The 22,277-nt window shown below is 40.2% G+C and overlaps 1 protein-coding gene and 1 long non-coding RNA gene across 5 annotated transcripts; one reads left to right on the top strand and one right to left on the bottom strand.

Annotated features, from left to right (window-relative positions):
• Positions 1-48: 48 nt before the first annotated feature.
• Positions 49-22,016, bottom strand: ankib1b (ankyrin repeat and IBR domain containing 1b). 4 transcript variants are annotated; one of them, XM_028424623.1, is made up of 21 exons: positions 21,432-21,649; positions 20,253-20,426; positions 19,666-19,951; positions 18,911-19,211; positions 18,288-18,470; positions 17,490-17,607; positions 15,429-15,637; positions 14,329-14,417; positions 14,107-14,251; positions 13,513-13,679; positions 13,208-13,296; positions 12,442-12,572; positions 10,469-10,603; positions 9,813-9,899; positions 9,149-9,215; positions 8,162-8,307; positions 7,492-7,670; positions 7,289-7,340; positions 4,214-4,319; positions 3,561-3,604; positions 49-3,243 (listed from the first exon to the last, which is right to left on the bottom strand). In XM_028424623.1, the coding sequence occupies exons 3-21, from the start codon at positions 19,851-19,853 to the stop codon at positions 2,323-2,325; spliced, it is 3,357 nt and encodes a 1,118-aa protein (XP_028280424.1). In that variant the 5' UTR covers positions 19,854-19,951; positions 20,253-20,426; positions 21,432-21,649; the 3' UTR covers positions 49-2,322. The 4 variants fall into 4 exon arrangements, with proteins under 4 accessions (XP_028280424.1, XP_028280423.1, XP_028280426.1 ...); XM_028424622.1 differs by lacking the exons at positions 20,253-20,426; positions 21,432-21,649 and adding an exon at positions 21,691-22,016; XM_028424625.1 differs by lacking the exons at positions 20,253-20,426; positions 21,432-21,649 and adding an exon at positions 21,953-22,012.
• On the top strand, positions 13,785-14,418 carry LOC114448019 (uncharacterized). Its single transcript, XR_003671884.1, has 2 exons — positions 13,785-13,826; positions 14,076-14,418. It is a non-coding gene; the product is annotated as an uncharacterized LOC114448019 (long non-coding RNA).
• Positions 22,017-22,277: the final 261 nt, after the last annotated feature.

Here is a 22,277-nt window from a genome sequence, read left to right as displayed (position 1 = left end):
TTTGCTTTGCTCAGCTTTGTTTCCAACATCATTCACAAGACTACACAGTAAAACTCAACACAGTTTATTGGCATCACACACCAAACATTTTTTTTCTCCATATAAAGAGGGAATGTATCAAGTATAGACTATGAAAGTGCAAATAGCATTTCAAGGATTAGTTGCTTTACAATAGAAAATCTCAACGAGTTACAAAATGTTATATGCCATTTTAAAATAAATCACCTGGACATTAGAGGTGAATTACAAAGTATAAATTCCGTTTTAACGTGTACCCACTTCATGCACAGCATACTGTTACACAGAAAGGGCAACTTACAGTATGTTATCTCCTCTAATTAACACTATGACATTATCTCCATTTACTTTTCGCTCCATTAACCGTATGGCACACAGTTTCACAACTTCAAGACACTTGTCAAAGCAAACACTATCTTTAGATGTGTTGTTGCTCTATTTTTCTGCTACTGGGGAAACTGTCATTTATTTCAGTCAGACATGAGTCTGTACACAGAGTGAATTAAGTCCTAACGGTAAAAAACACAGATCTGCCAGTATATTTTACTTCAACAGGTTACTCACAATCCATTTTTTCCCACAGGATCAGGTGTGTTTAAAATAAGTACCTACTTTATATTGCAACGCTCCACCGTTTTAGTGTCTTCAGGTAAGATACAGTATACACATACAGTAGGTCATCTTATTCCAAACTCAATACAGTGATTTTAGTATCTAGACCACAGGAAAAACCAACAGAAGCCTTACTGCACAGTAACCAGAGAATAACCTTTTCTTCAGAATATTTGGGAATTCATTTTAATCTGCCATTCTAATCATATAAAAATCAGTGTTATCCATTAACAACTAGAACCAACAAAATGCCTCATGCTACAAAGTTCTAAAAAAACAAATCATGTCTATGTGAGAGATATAATGTTAAGGTAACAGGTGTTTGTTTACACTCAGATGAAAAGATGAAAATAATAATAATAATAATAAAATAGTGATTGACACAAAGGCACTGTATCTCAAATTCCGTAGAGAACCATTTTCAAAGACATGGACTTTGCTGTATGGTTGAGATGCTGTACACATTCATGAATTCTGCGTGCATGTGTTGCCCTCCGGTACGAGACAACTGCAGAGATCTAAGAAGGCTTAAGCTCGTTATTGTACTTATACAGGACCCAAAGATAAATTACTGTGACAGGCTTCATTAATTAATGTGCCCAAGTCTGAATGTGATTGCCTGATTATCATTCACTGGCCTTCCCTGCAGTACATAAACACTTCACCTTCAGCTGCAGTGCTCAAATATTAATTTAAGACAATGAAATTCAGAGTATGTTGTCACAAAGGTGTGAACTGACTCAGCCCCTGAGGGCCTGTCGTCGTTTGTTTCTGAAGCACACTTCATATTCTCAGACGTGTTAAGCATTGACACTTTGAGATGAATAACCGTTGTCCCTTGTGAAATGTTTCTGAGCAGGCCACCTACTTTTCAATACTTATTTTTTTTGTTGAACGTTTCACATATTAAAGTACACAACCGTTAAGGTCTTAAACTACAGTTTTACACAGCACACTACACTTTTAGCCAGTGAGAATTAAAAAGATCACTCAGCTGCAATCTCAAATAAAAATATGGCTCGAGACTTTCACATTGTAAGATCAGCTGAGTCGAGATTGTAATAAGCAGGCACAGTTTGCTCTGAAGAATCCACTTAGTGACTGCAAACTGTGCTTTTGCTAGTCAGTGTTTGGCACCTATAAAGTAGACAGATATGGACACAAGGATAGCAGCAAGTATCTCTCTGCCTTTATCCTAAAGATTGAATACTGGAGCAAAAGATTCTTCTGCTCACTATGTACAGCTGAATATTCTCCATTTGACCTGATCCAGACTGATGCAGTAGGCTTTTACTCCAGTGGGGGAAAAAATGAAAGTTGCTAGGCTACAGTTTCTAAATCTCTTCTAAACTTTATGTTAGAAATAGCTTCTTAGTTGTGTTTGTATCAGTATGAGATCCATTTTAGGATTCAATTATATGTGTTCTTTTAGTTAGTGCTTTCTTTGCAGGAGGGCTGTGTGTTGAGGGAAGAGCAACGCAGTACAGTGAACACATAAAACCAATTTCACTGCACTACTAGGCTGAAAATTAGGAGTCTAAACGCTTCCCTCACTTTCAAGCTGAATTTGGCTGACACATTCTTCATTCTGAATACATTCCACCTGAATAGATTCTTCACATATTCCTTTATGTTGCAATCTGTAGTGGTTTTTGGCCTTTCAAAATAAAAAGCTCCTCTTAGCCAATCAGATCATACCAAGTGCACTTGGTCTTCCCATTCAGAAGAGCTGGTGCTGGGCAGCTGGTCAGATACAGAGTCACATCTTGGACTGTCGGCATGGCAGACCTTTGAGCCTCCGCACTCAGCGTGTTCTCCACTTGTGTCGAGGGTCGCCATATAAGGAAGAGGCATGGTGTCCAGCCCCACTAGATCTAACTGAGTCGGCCTCTCCGCGACAGCACACTCTTTTCCCTCCATGTCACTGAGTCTCTGAGAGCAGAACCCCACATCTGCCATCACCTCTTGAGGTTTCCTGCTGTCAGGAAGCACGACGACCCTGACTTTCTCATCATCTTGCAGACAGCCTTCTCCGCCTGTGTTGAGTGACCCCAGGTTTGCGTCGGTGTCAGAGGAGGTTGGAGGGACGAGAGTGATACCTTGAGGATTCATGTCATGGAACCAAGCCATGATATTGCCCAAGAGGTTAGCATTGGCTGCTAATGTGGAGGAAGAGGAGGGGTCATGGCTGCCACATGTGGTCGAGTCTGTGGTGTCAGGGGAAGAAGAGAAGAGACCTGTTGAGGAGTTGCTGCCACCTGGAGCCATTGGTATCGGCATAGAAGCCCCGTTAGCCCGGTGATGATCACGGCGCTGCACTGAGATGGAAACGCTAGTGGCAGCTGAGTACTGGCTGCTGATGTTGCCAAGTCTTGCCAAGTTATCTCCCAGCTCCAGCAGTTCAGAGCTGCTTAGAGAGGCTCTTGGGAGGACTTCAACACCTGGAGCGCTCTGTTCAAGCCTTGAAGGCAGGGATGTGCCAATTGCTCCAAGTGAGGCTTCGTTAGCCAGGACCTCATTGTTGGATCCGCTGCCTGTCATCCCCGAGTCCTGGAGTGACAACTGAATCGCCAGCAGAATGTTAGGGTCATCATCATCCAAGGAACCAAGGCCCTGTGAGAATACAAAAGGTAAACAGACTCAATGACATAAGCCAAACTAGCTACAGAGCAGCGTGCGCCACCTACAGGCAAAGAATGTTAAAACAGCGTGTTGATGCAGAGCAGACAAGACATTTTGACACAGAAACCTGTTGGTAAAGACTCAGGCTATTTTATAGCTGCTGTTCTGAGTGCATTATAAAGGGTTAAATCTTCTAAAGGATAAAGCCCCACAAACTAAAGTGATTTGGTCTGTCTTAGTGTGTTCTCCTTTTTATCTGTAAATGTCACTATTCCCACAAAAGTATTCTTTAAAGAACCTGCACTCACCATCAGGGGACCTTGTCGACGTCCACCTCCCAAATCCTGTGAGTCTTGGTAGGCAAAGAAAAAAAAAAAGACAGAAAGGTCACGGTCAAAAATTACAGTCATTAAATTGAATCATTACAGCAGTGCTTGGATAACAATTTAATCCATTGCTAATTATCACATTTAGTAAAACCATTTTCAGGTTAGTGATCCCTGCAAAATGGATAGAAACCTGTTAGAGTGTGCACCTTCAGCATTTCCCCAGGAAATCCACCAATTCACTGTCTTTGTCTGAAATCAATTAATCTTTCTTGGCACGTGGAACCCATTAGCTGGCTTCAAAATTGCAAGCTTCATCCATCCTTCACTTCACACAGCCAAAAACAAAGCGCTAACATGATGGACATCACTGATAGGTGAGAATTATTGGCTTACTGAACTCCAGCAGTAGCAATTTGCATGAAGCCGACTGGACAACTTTGTAATAATGGCAATGAAACCAAATCAGCAAGAGTCGTAATGATCTCTAAATGCTGTGACCTTCTGCACATTTCAAAATTTGAACAGATATGTAAAATAACAGACCAATCATAATGAAGACATTTAGGTCAACGACTTTTTGTTTAGTTAATAAAGTTCGCTGCGAGGAAAGTTGTAAATATTTGCTGTAGTACCTCCATCCCCAAGGTCATCAGGGTCAGGTGTGTTGCTACGGAGACTAGACATGTCGCCTCTCCTCCGTTGTCTGTGTCTCCGTCTGTACTGGAACTCTGCATACTCCTAAAAAAACAAAACAAAAAATAACTTATCAGTAAAAGACTTTCATTATTATTTATTCATTTAGCAAAAATGATAAAGAGGACTGATAATTATAAAGAACCTGAGAGTGTGTGTACCATAGACCAAGCTTGTAATACAGACACTGTTGTTTAATACTAATATTAGACTGATCCAGCTTGCACTTATAAAGGCTCTCCTGCTAATGTATTTGTGTGAGATGCAGCAGAGCACCTTCAGACGTTTTGTAGAGGTTGTGCTTCTTGGTGGGTTGAATCGGTTTTGGCTGCATGCAAAGCACCATCACAACTTGTAGTGGTGAAGTGCCAAACGAATTAACATTTCAGTGTCTCTGCCAACCTTTAAAAGCTTCTGATAAATGCACGGCTGCACTCGTTAAAATGAATATAGAATTTACCATCAGAAACGTTCAACTGCACGTTTCATTCAATCTTCTCATTCAGTTACAAGAAGTCACCGAGTCACATTCATTCATAATCAAAAGCCTGTCATCCAAACCCTGTCTTTCATGTTTCCATCGCTCTAAAAATAGCCACTATGAAGTGATCCGCAGGCATTGTAAGAGGCATGCACCAGACCATCTGTAGCTGTGCCTGTGAGGCAGTGTCATCCAGCTTTGATTATTACTATGGTGTTCCCATTAACCACTGCAGCAGAGAGACAGAGGCTCTTAATTAGGTGGCTACAGTTTAAAAAAAACAGAGAATGCCTCTGTGTTTAGCATCTGGTGGCAATATTTACTGTGAACTTCTAAGTACACGCACCCAAAATAATGAGTTTACAAGAGAGTATTGCTGGCTTGTTTGTAATTTAAATCCTGTAAGAGAACAGAGGGTGGAGGTCAGATGAGCATCTCACCTGGATTTACATTTGTAATGTGTTCTTTTGAAGACAAGCCACCTCTTTGTAGTGTGCACCTAGCTTAATTAAACCTTTTCTTGTGCTTCGTATACTTTCAAGTGCTTCAGCTAGCTTGTATACTCCATTACTCATAAAATCAGTACAGACGTGATTTCTGATTCTGCAGTAAATTGTGTGTTGTCAGGATCTCTACTTCACCTTTTCACTGTATTAGGATTAACAAGCAACACTGCATCCTGTGTCCTCTTTAGACGAGGCAGGTTTACTAACCTTATTATCCTCCTGCCTTTGGTCTGGAATGGGTAATAAATTGAGAATACATTAAAAAATAAAAATTGCAGAATTAACAGCCTTTTTCCAGGTTTGAAAATATTTGTCTAGCAGTAGACGTTTCCTTTCTAGGCCTTAAGCAAACATGCCTCACAGCATGGTGCTGAGCAGGCAGGAGAAAAGGAGTTCTAAAACTCGTTTATCAAACTGGCAGACGGGATTCATCTCGTCATTTGTTTCCCTGTCAACAGACATTCTCCACAACACACATTTTGACCTGTCACAGTAGGAAAAATGCATTAATGGCTGTGTTACACTTACAGGAGGTCTTGTGCATGTTGATTTAGTGACATAGCTTACAGAGTCACTGAATGGAACAGAGAACATAGTTTCATTCCATGTTTTAGAGTTTAAACGTTCCCTGAGATAAAGATATACTGGGTAATGGTAGCTTTAAGACATCTACACAATAACATGAAAAGCTCTTTTGGTCATGTTTTTACCACTACAACAAGCCTATGAATGATAAAGCTGTGTGAGCCGAGTGAATTTGTTTTAGATAAGAAAAATTTATGTAAACAGCACGCTATACAACAACAGAAACCTAGAGTATAACTGCAATGTTCTGACTTATGCACTATTATTGAGTTCATGCATCAAGCTCTGTGGAAAAAAAAAGCAGGTCAATAATCAAACCATTATGTGCTGGACAGTTTTATGACTGTAAGTGTTAACTGCAAACACCTGTTACTAATGTGCAATGATCTGGAGCAACCTACTTAGGTGTTTGCCAGAGTACTGTGCTTTTAATCATTCCAAATGGGTGCACAGGGGAACACTGAACCATCTGGCCTGTTCCAGTGTGCCGAATAACACAGTGATCTTTTGGCCATAATGGTTTGTCAGCCAAATTTAAACCAGTGATGTTGAGAAGCGTAGAATATACATTACAGAACAAATATTCTAGGACTGCACAATTTAGTTTAATTATATAATAACCACAAATTAAGCTTCTGCAATTAATTAAATCTGATTAGGTGTGATATTAATAAGTAGTACCTATATTACTGCATCAAATCAAGCACTCCCTAGATGAATAGTATGAGAATCACAGGTATCTGTTTCAAGCACACCGATTAAACACTTTGAGTCTGAAGTACAGGTTTGATTACAGATGAGAGCTGCATGAGCAGAGCGGCTCCATCTTGGTTGCATTTGGCAGACTCGATTTAAAATGATTGGTGATCATTTTACAGTGCACCTCATATCAGAAACCTCTGTCTGAAATCCAAATCATAATCTGTGAGGCCATACAGTGTAGTGATTAGGTTAAGCTGTGTCAGCCGTCAGTAGGATTGTGGATTTCTTTTAGATATATCTGAAGTTGCAATAAAGATTACGATAATCTAAAAACAGAAGTTACACAAATATGATGCTATGCAATACGTTGAAGATTCTCAGTCATCCAAGTCATTTTTTATTCAAGAGCTTGAAGCGGGGAATCTGGGCTTGTAGAGTTTCTTTGTTTAGAGTTGTGTTTCTGCTCATCTAATTGTTTAATAGATTATTTATTTGTTTATTTATTATATAAATTGTTATGTTTTGTCACTCTTCATTCGATGTGCCTTTAATCATGTAAAAAAGGTTGTGTGAGCTTTTACATTACATTTAATAAATGAATTACAATTATCGGTCTCCTGTGTATATTAGTAATATTCATTATCAGAAGTGACACTGTAAAACCCATGTTGATCAACCCTAGGAGTGATCAAACCACATTTTAGACATTATATTTAAATTAAATATGCTTCTTCTCTTACCTCAGGTGATGCAAAGCCCAAATATTCCCAGTCCCATGTTCCGCCAGCAAAACTGCAAGTCAGCAAGACACAAAAATTGTTAGCATAAGATTGGTATTTAAAAACACAGAGTAGCTCATTATTCCCTCCTCATAATTTTATAATAATATTGTGCATGTAGCAATATTATGGAATCGCTGTTAGTGAACTGTCAGTATGTGCACCTGCGCCTGGGGGCCTCAGGAGAGTCATTGGGGGCCACTCCTCTAGCTACCGAGGCCAGGAACTCCTGCCTCTTCTGCTGCACCAGACACGCTGCACGGATGATCTTGTGACGTGGTGTTCGCAGGTAAGGCCTGTTAACCTTTTGTGCCAAGTCTTCAGTCACCATTTCCAAGTCCGTCTGAGGACAGAAGGCAGCTGGCTTAGAGTTTTTTAAGCAACCTTAGCATATACTAAATACAGAGTTTCTAAAACTGTCCCCAAACTTGTATGATCAAGGGCAAAGTGACATTAAAAGTAGCTCTACAAGTGAACAGCTTTTATGGCAACTGTTTATGCATCTACTTCAAAAATGTATTAATTTTACAAGCATTTGAGAAACTGTAAGACCTTTGGGAGCCTTGCCCAGTCATTTTATGGTATCTGAAAGGCTTCGATATAAAAGATAGCAGGAAAGCACAGTATATTTTAGGTCTATACTGGGAATCATAAAATATATAACACTAGATGTTTAACTAAAAGCTGAGATGTGCACATACTACTCAGGCAAATTATGCAGATCATGAGGTAGAAAGCTTTAGTCCCACAACTTTAATGTCCCATATTCAGCAAGAACAGGACTGACTGCTGTGAAAGTGTCTTTCTGCTCAGTAAGTACTATAGGCCTGAAACCTGCATAAGCTCGTAGATCTCTTTCTTTGTGCTTTTGGGCTCCAGAAAGAACCCATAAGGATAAGAGCACTTGAGGATGCGGCGAGTCTTTAGTAGTTCTAGGACTGCATCTTCAATGAATGTAGTGTCAGGTGGGCCTCCTTCCCCTGGGAAAGAGAAAGAGGCAGTTTCAGATGACAAAAAATGAAGAAGTGCTTAACTACTGTAGAAGTGGTCCCTTGTTCCAACCTGAATCGACTCACTTTACTTTTAAGCCAATCAGTTATATGGTGAGAAATCTTGAAAAAGAACAGCTCCATTGTACTAAATCAATCGCAGACACTGTCTTTTAAGTTATAACTGTGGTATGTAGTTTGAAAGACCAAGAATTGATCAGGCCTTTAATGTACTCTAAACTTTTCTTTTCAGCAGCTACTGAAACAATATCCTTTTCTGGATCCTCCATGATCATCCACATCATGCTCAACTTCTAATCTGCTCATTTGAGTATATATTCTTACCATTTGAGCCTTGTAATAAGTGATCCATACACTTCTGTTCTCAACTTACACTGCATGAGAGTATACAATAGTGACTGCCAGAGATGGTTGTTGGAGAATAAAATCTGTTTGCAGCTGTATTATGCTCAAACTTTCAGCTGAGCCAAACCCATGACATCTAAGTTTGGACCATTTCCACTTCTGTCAGCCACAATTATATGAGCAGGACCACTGCAATCAGACATTACTGAAATTTAGCAGATGTACAGCACAACAAAATATGGCTATGCTAAACAGTACGTAATTGCCTACACGGATTGGTGTTTAAAGGACTCTAGACAAAACTTATTGGCAGTGCAACTTAGACATCCCTGCTGAATAATAACTCTACCAGCAGTGATGAATACATTATTAAAACGGCTTTGTGTTTATTTTAATGTCAAAGGACCAGACAAAGATGCATCTAAATGCTAAAGATTGACACCGTTATGACAGACTGCACACTCACTTCCACTCAGGGCTCGACTGAGCTGCTCCATCTTCTCTTTGGCTGTTTTCAACAGGCGCTGTTCCAGCTATTGTGAGGAAGACACAAAGCCTTATTATTGTCGAGTAAACCCATCTGGGGAAGTCTGTCCATCCATACAGTGGACTGATTGCCTAAATATAAGTTTTGATTATACAAAGCCTCCATATCTGCCGCCTTCTGTCATTTGCAGAGACAAAAGACTGGCAATCTCCCTCGTGTCCACTTGAGAGTTTTTCCCGTCATCACTCACCTCAGCAATAGAACTTCCTCCACTGGCCCTACATGATGGCCCTGCCTCTGACTCACTCTCAGTATCAACCTCAAATATCAAAAGATGGATTGTGCTTTACTTTTCAATTAACAACCAATATAAGTGAGCTTTAAAATACATATATATATACATATATACATATATCAATGTCAATAAAATAACATCAGCATGTTTTGATTGCACACAGTGGTCTTCTCATCATCTTTCAGTTTTCAAAAAGTTGTTGGCTGATATAATGGTAGCTACGCCTATGGGTCATGTGGTAGTTTTATAGGACTACGTTCCCAGTAGCTACAATATATGCATGACTTTACTCTACTTCTCTACTATACGAAGCAGACATCATTGGAAAGCAAAGCCAGTCCTGATTACCTGATAGCTGTGCTCATGGTTCTTGAAGCGTGTGTAGTAGTGCATAAAACGGCTGAGTTCCTGATAACTCTGGTGCTTCTTCTCTGCCTGCAAATCCAGAATGAGACACCAGTCACAATTAAAAACCTCACGAGTATGCCGTGTCCTCTCATAGTAAAATTGTACCTACTAAGTAGTGTTTTTCCATGAAGGTGGTTAAAATAGTTTGCTGATGACCTGATGGTCAGATGTGCTTTTGTGTGTTTATATATGTCCTGATAGTGTAGTGACAGACAGACGTACTCTCATAGCTGTCCGTGTGTAGATTTTTCTTTACAATACGTCTCCAGAATAACAGAGGCTTGATGCACTATCATGTATTTTGATTCTTTAAATAAGAATGTTCTGGGGTGTAATGTAAAATTGTGGAAGTAGTCTCAAGGCCTTGAAAATAATAGACAAGTCTAAGTCCTGTGCACATTTTCAGAATATTTACTATACATCTTCATAATATAGGGTGCTACTTGTAACAACTGCCATCACTCAGCTCTGTTTGGTCCCTGTTGTTGTATATTGCTGTGAAGTAATATTTTAGAGAGGGTACAGCTAACTGGGCTAAAAGAAGAAGAAAAAAAAGAAAATAATATATTGCTCGGTTCCGGTGTGTATGTATGTACCTCTTCAGTCATCTCCTTTGACTGCTCCTCCACCTGTTGGATGACCTCATAGCGAGTGCAGCGATAGTAGCCCCCTGTTGATGAGCTGTGCTTTTTCCATTCTTCCAGGCAGATCCAACAGAAGTCATACTTACACTGCAGGAGATGAGGAAACATGACTTATGTCATTACACATTATAACATACTAAAAGTCCCAAATTTATTAGCAGAGACCACATAGGATCAAAGAGAACTTCACAATGAGATTTAATGACATTTTTGGAATAGCTACAAAATGTATCATTAAGTCTGAATGGTAAATTTAAGAGACCATAAGGCAATTCAATTTAATCTTTCACCATCTGTAGCATCTTCTAATCTTCTTTTTCTTTTACAAATAGCAGGGTTTACAAGAAGACACAGGTACCTGTTTGAATCTTGCAGAACATGCTTGTAGTCTGCTGCCACTAGAAGGCACTCAGACTACATTTGAAATCAGTACATCTGGTACAGCAGAACAACAAAACACTATAACCACTCCAATCTGCAGCCTATTTGTATGTAAGTGATTTCTCTCCCCATGCCACAAGTACTTCTGTAGGTGACAAGTTAGCCACAGCAACACAAAAAAACCTAAAGGCTGAGACCTCTGTTGTCTTGGAAGCCTTATGCTTTCATGATACTTCAGAAAAATCAATACCGAATCAAGAGGGGGAGGTGAATGGAAACACAGAAACAAAAGACACCACGTGAAATTGAGAGACAAAAGTGTGAAGCCACACTAGAGGGAAGAAAATGGCAGGGAAAAGACAAAGGTTCCTTGGCAACACTGAGTCCAGTGTTTCTAAGCAACAGGGGGGTGAAGCCATTTCTTACCAGGTAATAACAGGTCAAGAGGCAGAGCCCTCTGTGGCTTTTCGGCCTGTAAAAATGACCCATTCTATCCAAACTAATCTGCGTCTCTAGTCAGCTTCTTTAACCAGTGGAGACAGACACCAAAAAGATCCTGGCTGTGTGACTGCACTGTGCTCCTTTTATGGTCTACCCTCCAGCAATGGTGGTAAAAAAAGCAGAAGCAGTCAGGCAACATGACTTGTATTTGATTATCAGTCTCCCTTCTCAAAAGTCTGAGTGTTTTATCTCAGGTACCTTTGTAATATTTCATCTGGTCTTCTGAGACACAAGCTTCTAACTGTCATTCTTACTCACTGTTTGATGGACTGTTTTTGAACATGAGTACCATGTCACTTGAGAGATATTACTGCTGTCTGTTAAAAAGCATATGTGGTCCCTTAGCTATGTATACTAATCTTTTAATTATATTAATTATGTTAATCTGTCAGATATGAAATATGATTGTGTTTAAATCTGATACTCTGTCTTCACACAAAAGTCACCACAAAAGTGTGGTGCTTTTGTCATTGTAGTGTTTTAAAAGTGTGTTGTTGCTCTGAGACTTTAGCAATCTAGAAATTAGATGTACTGAGACTAAATAAACAAATCATAAATAAATGATTTATTTTCCAGTATTTGTTTTTAGCACTTATCCTGCAGAGGCTTAGCTATCCTCCCCTCACTGTATGTCAATCATTCATTATTCCTGTGACTTCACACACACTAGATTGTCTCCTAAAATGTAGTGATCTACAAAAATAGAAGCAAAACTGATGAAACACTTGATAACTTTTCCCTGACTGCATCCTCAGTACATGGAGTTAAGGCGTCTAAACATCCCAATATTCAAAACAGCCTCTGGCAAATGTGGCAATTGCAATATAATACATCCAATTTATTTCTCTGTATGGTCAAAACACTTATTTTTTTACAGCTGTTTAAATGTTCACTTCACAACTTCTGTCTTTTCTGGGTCTAGATGCAAAACAGCAGTATGCCATATCTGATACACATGTCCCAAAATAGTGAATAAAGACAAAATAGTAACCTAACTACTCACGGCATTTGAAAAACACGCATGTGGAACCTCCCTTTCTTACCTTAGCACACTGCATGTGATTGCAGCCTTCGTTTTTCTGTATTGGGGACTTGCAGTTGGCACAGGGTTTGGAGTTAGTGAGCAACCACAAGCAATTGGCTGCGTCTTCGTAAGCTTCACTCACACCAGCCACTTCAATAGGAGAAGGGGGAGGTAAATAGAACAAATAAAGGCATAATGAGAGAGAACGAGAATGACTATTACCACAGCGTCAAAACAGACCACTGCACTGTGTGGGAAAGTGTCCTCCCTGACTAATGCATATTGCTTATATAGTTTGCTAACATCTCCCAAGATGCTCTTGCACCCACCGCCCCATACACACAAACGCACAAACGGAATAATTGGCTATTATCAAAGTACCTCCATTGTGCTGTTTGAAATGCCAAGATAAAATAGAATCTGGGGAAATCGAAGGCTAAGATGGTTTCCAAACAAAACAAATGCTATTATCTTTCTACTGTCACATCAACAAAGTGGCACTTTAGAGCGACTTGGGGCATTTTAAATCATCTATTATATTGCTCACAGTATTGCTTATAAACACTACACACTTTCAGAGAGTGGGTTCTTCTTTTTAATTTATAATTTATCTTTAGTATCGTGGATTTTAATTGGCCTCTCGCTAAACAGTTTGTAGTTACTGTGGTTCAGTTCCTGGCAATTTAACTCCAAAACAATCACTTGTCTGCCACCACAAATTTGGGGAAATGAGAGGATTGGCTAACATGATACAATTCTACTGTTATGCTGCTGTCAGTACTCACATTCCTCAGGTTTCATCTCAGTGACTTTCTGCAGCCACAACTTCCAGGTTTCACAGTCACAGGGCTCGTGGGCTTCACCCTGACACTCCCTGGAATAACACAGACGAACAGTGGTAATGTAACTTCCATTTTGACTGTACATGCAATCACAGTTATCACAGGAGATATTGTATGACTTAAAAAAACATGTTTCTGTTCGGCTATTTAAAAAAGTAATTTCAAAGATTCAAATATTTGACATTTAGTTATCTACAATGTCCATAATTATTTTTAGATGAAATAACATAGTAGCAACCGTTTCTTACCAGCAGAATAGGTGGCCTTTGCCACAATCTACTGCAGGGGCACGAAGGAGGGGAAAACTTAGTGAATCTGACGTGGAGGTCCCCGGGCCCTGAGTGTTCAGCCGTACGGCTCTTTCACATCCCGCCACAGGACACCAGCGGATTGCTGAATTGTTTTCCACAAATGCCTGTGAACAGAAGTAATAAGTTCAAATAAGTATTTTGTATGATCTGATAAACCAATGTGGCGTTACAACAATCTACATGTGCATTATTTTTTCAGTCCCAGTGATCAGCCAGGCAACTATAACAGGTCTTAAGGGCTTCCCAAATAGGTGAGTAATTACTTTTTTACCCAAAAATCCAAAGAATGATGTGTTTCTATGACAAGCTAACAAATTGGCTGATTATTTAATACTTACCTGCCAACTTTGATAGTTAATACACACACACACACTCTCTTACCACCTGTACACTTTAAAGTCAGTCAACTGGCTTCTATATTCAGAGTAATATTTACTGTAGACTACAACCTCATACACTCATCTGCAAAGTTAACAATATTCTTCAAATATCTCTCACAGTTAAGTGCACAGCTCTATTTTCCATTTGTACCTTGATGTCAAACTGGAGGTAGCGCCGGTCCATCTCTCTGGAAACTACACCCTCTATGACTTCCACTGGTACGAGCTGGTAGCAGTCAAAGGCTGGGCAGAAAATGTTGTGGGCTTCTCCTTCTTGGATCTTCAGATTAAGAAATCTTAAAAAGCATATTGCAGGGAGCGATTAGGTATACACCAAAAAAGACTTGAAAATTAGGATCAAAATAAAACTTACCCTTCCCAGCATACTCTGCAGAACTCATGGCCACAGGGCATGTCAACAGGTTCCTCAAAGACGGAGATGGAAGACATGCAGATACCGCACTGTGTGACAAAAACAGAACGAGGAGATGGGTACATTTTTTCCTTAAGGGCACACCCCTTTAAGTTTTTTTTTATAAATAAAGTTGTCTTTACTCACTAAACAATATAATAACAATGTGTTGTTATTTTACAGTCCCCTATGTACACAAAAGACAAAAAAAGTTACTACCTAAAGTGTGATTGTGCTGGCTTTTCATCACAAAATATTGTGCTGTGTGACTGGATCTTTAACTTCAAATGGAGTAGTATGTCTGCCTGATAACCTTTGTGTCATCTGACATATTTTCTCACACCCACAGATATAGATCCCCCAAACAAACACAACCTCAGACACACAGCCCTTGTTAGAGTGGAAGACTGACCCTCAGAAAAGACATAAAGAAAGCAGTGTACTCCAACAATGTACGTATTGATTTGTGAAAGAGCAGAATGTGATATAATCAACTGTAACCTTTAAACAGGCCCTTGAATACACTCAGTCAAGATGCACCATGCAGTTCAAGGCCCATCTTTTCAAAACGACAACAAAAGATACTTTAACACAACATCAACCATTATCTATCATCAGTATTTCAACATCAACCAGCAGAGTGATCATTTATCCAATAAGCCTCGTCTTCTAATCATAAACTTTTCAGACACTTCTCTCTACCTGTGAGGCCTTTTCAAAAGCAGGGCTGTATAAAAAACTGACACCTCCTAACTACAACAATTACTGTTAGACTGAGTACATGCCTTATGCACATCACAAGATCAAATGCAATTTCCAACAACAATAGCTCTTACAGAAATGCCTGAAAAAACTGTCAAGCCTATTTCAAAAACTGCAAAAAAATCCCACACAAAGTCAGGGTAACTGGTCAATTGATGTCTATAACTAAGAGACTGAGCAAGACTAGGAAACTTGACTCCAATTTTTCATTATGACTCACAAGAGAAGCTCAACCCCAATTTGGCTTAGTACAAAAGACTGAATAAATCATGTTCTTTCCTGACAGGAAAGTTTCTCACCAAAGAAGATTCCTCATCGGCAGGCATGAGGCTGATTTGGTCTGGGGAGGTGATGGAGGAGCGGGTGGTGCGTGGTGTCCTGGGTGAGGGCAAGGTGTCCCACGCATTATAACCGCTTGGAGGTGGGTTGGGCATCTGTACCCCTGAGCGTTGGCAGCAGTCTTCAGCATTGTTCATCCAGGCCTCTAAGAGCTTTTCTCTGTCCCAGTCTGATACAAAGAAATACAGAGAAAAATGTTAACTAAGGTGCATAATCATAGTAAACCCAAATTTGTTTTATTATGACACACATGGCAATGAGGTTTAACACAAGACAAAAAGCTGGGGGGGATGCTGCTCCTTTACCACATAGTACAATGTAGAATACAGATAATGCACTACAAAAAAAAATCAATGTATTCAAGGCCAGTGCTCAGGAAATAAAGGTTGTACAAGGCTGAATGCCCAGTTGAGTTGAGCAATGTGACCCTTTTTTTAAGTCATGTGATTGGCTAACACACCAGACCCAGTTACACACAGCTTATAAAAATAGCAACTCTGTTCTAGAATCACATGGCTGATACAAAAACAGAATTTTATTGCAAATGGATAAATATAACAGACGACATATGGCACATAAGACTTGTTCTCAATTAAAATCTTATTTCAGGCATAAAATGGCATTTGTATAAAAATATGCCAGCCCATACTATCTGTAGGAATAATGCTCAATCCACTGAGGTCCACACAAATCCCACACCAGTGGGAAGACTTCCGAACGTCTTACAACAAACACCTGCTGCCATCTGGTTTTCTCTTTTAGAATAGCTGTTCAATCTGACATTAGCACAAAAAACTGGTGAAAAGAGTCTTTCAGTATAAATATTGAATGACTTGTGGACTGTGCCTGAGTCCAAATAGTCTCCCCTCCTAAAATAAGGAACATGACCCGGTCAACTGTGCAATTAGGCCATTATCAGCCTCAAGACCTGTTTCACCACCAATCAAATGCCTGAGACTCTAAATGGCCTCGTTTAGATAATGAATGTCACGACAATTCCCCCCATCTCCATTCAATTAAAACTAATCAATGAGCATGACCCTATCTTCATGCTTTCGGCCATTCAAACGAGGGGAATTAAAAGTCTTCACATTCAGTCTTAAAAATTAGCTGGGAAATACAAATTGGCAGAAGTGCAGAAAGACTGAGGAGAAGGCGGTTCAGCACAGGCAACAAGACAAAAGATAACAACACTGAAAAGACCGAATCGAAATGTAAAAGTCGGAATGTGCTTTAATGTGCAGTGAGTTATATGGAAGTCCAAAAACTCTTTCCCAGGAGATTGACCAAAAAATATTCTAAAGTGTCCATGAGTCACTCTCCTCTACACTACTCAAAGAATATTTCATGTATACCCCCACACAGTTAAAGAATGGGAACCCGACCAATGTCTTTCTCTTCTTACAAAGGCTACGTTCATTTAAGTAATGCTAAATGAACTGCAGGCAATGGTATTAAAAAGCGTCACATAACAAATTTCTGAACATGCTTCATTAAGTGGAGCTAGTTTCACTATCGGTGGCTTAAGGCCACAACTACACCCACTCAGTACTTGGCGAAAAAGTCATGAGAGCTTCTGTGAAATACAAAAAAGGGAAGCAATTTAAGTTTTAGACACACTGCTTAACTAGTAATGTTGACTTTTTAACCCTATAAGAAGAGGCAAATACTACAATACAGGTTATATATTCAAACAAATGACACAACATATTTTGCACACATGGAAACTAGGCACATCTCTACATTGATCACACTTTAAAATCCATGAAACTACAGTCAGCGGTTTCATTGACCAGAACCTCCTTATGAAGAGTAGACTAGAAAGACCTAATCTATTTCTTTTTCAAGGATAGGGTGGTGTTATCTGTAGGCATTGTAACAGAGGATCAAATATTTACATGTCCGAATTTGTCAAAAATGTCATTACTTCAATGAGAATGATTTCATGTGACAGTTCATGGTACTTATTTAACCCACTAAGCTACCTTTGACAGAAGATATGTGTATTTGTTTGACAGTACCATGAGCACGAAGTAGGGCTTCCGCAGTGAAAAGCGGGGCTTGCAGCATGTCGGCCGTCTCCACTATAAGCATATCCTTCAGTCGCCGTAAATCCTGAGGCCGCAGACCCTCATACAACTAGAGGAGAGGGGGTCAGATACATGATGGAAGATGAGGATGAGAGGAGTGAACAAAGAAAGGTAAGAAATCGAAATTCAGTACATCAACTTGGCAGAAAAAAAAGAAATGAAAGCAAACACAGCTAGATGTCTGCCGACACATGATTTAGCCAGACAAAAAGGCAAATGGACTGATGATGACGGGAGTCACAAGCTTCATGCCTGACTGTTTTGTGTGACTAATTATTTGCGGTTGTGTCTGTTTACATGACCAAAAACAAGTGAAGTATCGGTATGTGAAATTCTGGCAAAATTTCAAACTACAGTTAAGTGGGGCATCTTTCCAAAAGGAAACTATCAACCATCAACAAACTGTGACTGAAATACTCAGTATAAAATATGACTCATTTATTCATTTCTTGGAGCTTTTCAGTTATAAATCAATCTTAAGGAAATTATATTTGAAGAGTTTCTGAACTAAAGATTAAACTAAAGATTTAATACCAATATTACACCTAACAAATATGTTATAACACTTTCTGCCAGGACATGGCATCTTTCTCAAAAGTATCTAAGATAACAATGGCAAAATGTTCTTTACTAGATTTTTCAACTGTACTATATCAAAGTAGTGTCAACAGTTTAGGGGGACAAACTGTAAGTTGTAAAGCCGCTGCCTCTTGGTGTGTTGTTCTGTACCTCTCTTCGGTCGAGGGCTGCATATTCTGCCTCTATACCCTCCGCCTCAGGGGCAAGAGAGAAGACCATCTGCGACTCCAGGCGCAGGGCCAACTCCTTGTGGTGCTGCTTCTCTGCACAGTCACATGGAGTCTCGCGGTTTTCGTTCTCTGCAAACAGGTCCGCTTCTCTCTGCACTAGGAGCTGAGCAAATAAAAAAAACACAAAAAAATTTGATTTAATTCTTGATCTTTTTGACTTTTATATGTGATGCACACAGCCCCAGGGATTAACAGGATGTACTGTGTTGCATAGCATCTCCCCAAAACCACCAGAGAGGCCTTTGATATGATCTATAAGAGCATGACATTGACAGTTCCTTATTATCACAAGGGTCATGACTAGATCTAACAAAAGGCCACACACCGCGAACTATACAACAAATATTAATAGTACAAAAGAGCAGATGTTGAATAATTTGTGTTAACACTGAGGCTACTCTGGACTCTTTTATCTTCCTTCCGCTCAGATTGCTCCCGGTCTTAGTGCGGCTCGTCAGTTTCCATCAGTGAAGCCTTTGATCTGTACCTGAAAATGTCATACTTGAGAATATTTTACATTAGACTAAGACTTTGCAGTCTCACCTGAACACATGTTCTCATGCCTGAGGCAGCAGCATAATGTAGGCAGGTGTTTTTCTTGTTGTCTGTGGCATTAATATCAGCAGTCTCATACTCTCCGTGGTCAAGCTTAGCACCAGTCCATGTTAGGATGATTTGCAGACATTCTGCCCGACGCTGCTCATCTTCATATGGCCGCGAGAGCCGAGGTTGCAGTGCCCCTTCTGAGGTCAGGATCTGGGGCCCCATGCAGACCAGGTGCAAAGATGTCTCATTGTGCACATTACGCTTGTTAGGATTGCCATCTTTGTTTAGGAGGAAAGACCTAAAAGAACAAGGCAGAGAGGAATGAGCTTTAATGCAACTTTGCACAAGCCATTAGTGGAGAATAATAGGGCCTGAATAAAGACTGTGCATGCAAGGTTGTTAGCTTGGAAGATGGGTAGCTCTTGGAACCCCATTCTATTTCAACCCAGCATGTTGCATTCCTGAGAGCTGCTAACAGATGGCTATGTGGAGAGACAGATGGGACTGAGACATATAGAAACAAAACATGAAAAAAATTCTCTTACAATATACTAATACTAAAATAGATGGAACCACTTTATCAGCAACACAACACTGGTAAAAAAGCTCAAAGCACACCTGACACAATTAAACCAATTAAACCTTTGTGTATCAATGTCTAGATATTCATTTTTCCTCTCACTAGCAGCCATCACTCCAGAAGTATGTGACAAAATGTATACGTTACGTCAGCTTGTCAGCGTGTTTCTCACCTGAGTAAGCGTGTCATGGCATGTCGGGCAACATAGTGCATTGGAGTATTGTGCTGGTAGGATTCTCCATATGTAGAGTTGGGATCCAGAGCATCCTTGAACTGCGGGTTGCTCTCATAGAGTTGCCAAGTCAAGACCTCATCCCCATTGATAAGAGCCTTACGAAACTTGGTTGCTGTGTTTCCCATTTCTTCTCCCTGCGGTGGGCTGAAGCTCTGACTGACACAGTAGCCTCTTAAGCTGTCTTATACCTGTTCAAGTCCAGTAAACCAGCATACTGCATGTCCTAAAAAAAGGAGAAAAGTGGAGTTCAATTCCTTAATAGCTGGGTCAAAGTCACTCAATTCTCCTAATAAGCAAGAATACATTCAGTTGAGTTTCAAGAGATGCAGCTCTCCCCTTTTGAGCAAAAATGCCTTCCACTCCTTTTGTATCACAAGGACAAGAATCCCACCTTCAAGGTTGCTAAGGCTGCTCTGCCACAAGCGCCTGTGTCAGCATCACCATTGCACTGTAGCCCCCCTCCATAGTTTTTGCTTTCTATTTTTTGGTATTGAATAACAAAACATAGTGAGAACAAAGCTCACACAGAGAGAAGGACAAGACTTCCTCTGGTATCACCAGGAGCTTCCGCCTGTCTGTGCCAGTGCTGCCCATCCCACTGAGGCCAGGACTTGTTATGAAGCAAGACATCCTCAGTTGAAGAATTACATGCAGCGAGTCAGCATTCTGCTTCCACCGGAGCACCATATGGTCCTGGACTGTTAAGGCAATGTGATGCTTTTATATATTTTCGGTGAGCTTCATCACCTTTTGCACAATATACAGAACGTCATAGTTTATAATGCATAACAAATCACTATGAGTGAATTTTCATATTGCAACTGCAGGACAATTTACTATATTCCAGACATGCAAAAGGGGGACTGTGGAGGGCTCCTAAGGTCAGATCCGCTAAATGAGAAAGATAAGAATAGGCAAGGAGAGAATTCCAGTCATTTTCAGAACCTTTGGTAATCTTCCAGGAAGATGCATTACTCACTGTAAACCCCCAGAGTTAGGATTTGTTTACCAAACCACAGTGCCCTTATATGGGTGTAATTTACCTTCTTCACTGTAATGGAATGAAAGTAAGAGGGAACAAGAGAGGTGTCAAAGAACAGCAGGACTGCTTCTTACTCTCTTTTGTAAGACAAACATTGAACATATCAGACATTTGCTGGGTTAATGGGTTAACAAACTCAGGATATAACATTTTATCTTATATCGTTTAAACACTCTTTTAAACGTTAAAATGACAACAACTTTTTAAACAGTGCAGGCAGTGACAACAGCGAACTGCATCACAAAAAAAGTGTCAAGCATGTGCCATGTGAACATGGACACAATCCGAGTGTAAGACAGACAATGATCCACCCCGGTGAACACTTTATACGAGTTATATAAGACACACTACTCTCCTAATGTATAACTAATTAACCTGTCTGACAATTGTTAACGACACTCCCCCATAACAGCGCAGACCAACCACATCTAACTATATCCAACAGTAACAGCTAGCTATAACAATACAGTCACATAATAGTACGTCTGCGTAGCTGCCACTTGTCACTAAACTCCTTCATGCAGGCCTTTCCCCGTGTCGTGTGTTTACCATTTGCGCTAGCTCTCTAAACGACGGCACTGTGTTATGTTGTGTTAATGAACTGTCCTCGATTACGCTTTGTTATATTTCTGGTTGATAAAAACACACACCAGGCACTGACCTTAGATACTATTAGCTGCAAACCATTCCGTATGCTGAGAGTGCTGCTGTTAATCACAAAACACAGTGTTGCTTGCTAGCTATATGTTATTCAAAAACAAAAAAAACATCATGACGCTAGCATCTGCGTTGACCAACGTCAGTGCATACGCTTGCGGCTGAACTAGCAAGCTAACAGCGCTGCTAGCCAACTTAAGGCTAGCTGGTAGCACAGTTGATAAACTCCGTAAACAATGACTAAAAAAAGTATTCCGACTTACAGATGGTACATCCTGCTATTGTATATCCGCTCTTGTTAAATAACTGTCAGTTGCAAAACCCAGAGGTAAGTGAGGTAATCCTTTTAAGAAGAATATTTTGTGTTCAGAGCAGTGATGTTGCTCCTGTCAACTCTCCCGTTTACTCTGCTGTAGGGGTGGGCGAATCGATCTAAATATCGATAGTATTGATACCAAAGCTGGGATCAGTATTTACTCGATACTAGCGTGATGAGATCGATATTTCTGTGGAAGTCTTCTATACCTTCAGCAACTTTACTCGTATTTACTCGCGGTGCAAACAGCGTTCCTCTCTCACTCTGCTCAGTGCGCAGGCACACTCCTCCTCCTCCTCCTCCTGCTCCACTCTTCCAAAGCAGACGGAGCTCCTGATTGGCTGTAAAGTGCAGCTAGCGTCTTGGAGATGGTGGAGAGGAAGACCAGCGCTTTTTGGAGTTATTTCACAGCGACAGACGCAAAAAGAAGAAACTGCTACTTGTGAGGCGTGCAGAAATGCGACATGTCACTGTGGCAACACAACAGGCACTTTGGACAACAATGGAAAAGGGGCGGGTGCTCTAGAACCCTAG

Source organism: Parambassis ranga, chromosome 16 (assembly GCF_900634625.1).
Source record: "Parambassis ranga chromosome 16, fParRan2.1, whole genome shotgun sequence".
NCBI classification, from domain to species: domain Eukaryota; kingdom Metazoa; phylum Chordata; class Actinopteri; family Ambassidae; genus Parambassis; species Parambassis ranga.
The sequence above is the reverse complement of the archived record's forward strand: the minus strand, read 5'-3'. Positions and strand labels throughout refer to the sequence as shown.

What these genes read in the sequence shown, in the direction of transcription:
- ankib1b (XM_028424622.1), bottom strand. Translation starts at nt 19,853, where the DNA reads ATGGGAAACACAGCAACCAAGTTTCGTAAGGCTCTTATCAATGGGGAT. An exon ending in TGAGATGAAACCTGAGGAAT is followed by an intron (nt 12,573 to 13,207) that starts GTGAGTACTGAC and finishes CTCCTATTGAAG; the next exon opens with TGGCTGGTGTGAGTGAAGCT. An exon ending in TGGGCTTTGCATCACCTGAG is followed by an intron (nt 4,320 to 7,288) that starts GTAAGAGAAGAA and finishes TTGTTTTTTTAG; the next exon opens with GAGTATGCAGAGTTCCAGTA.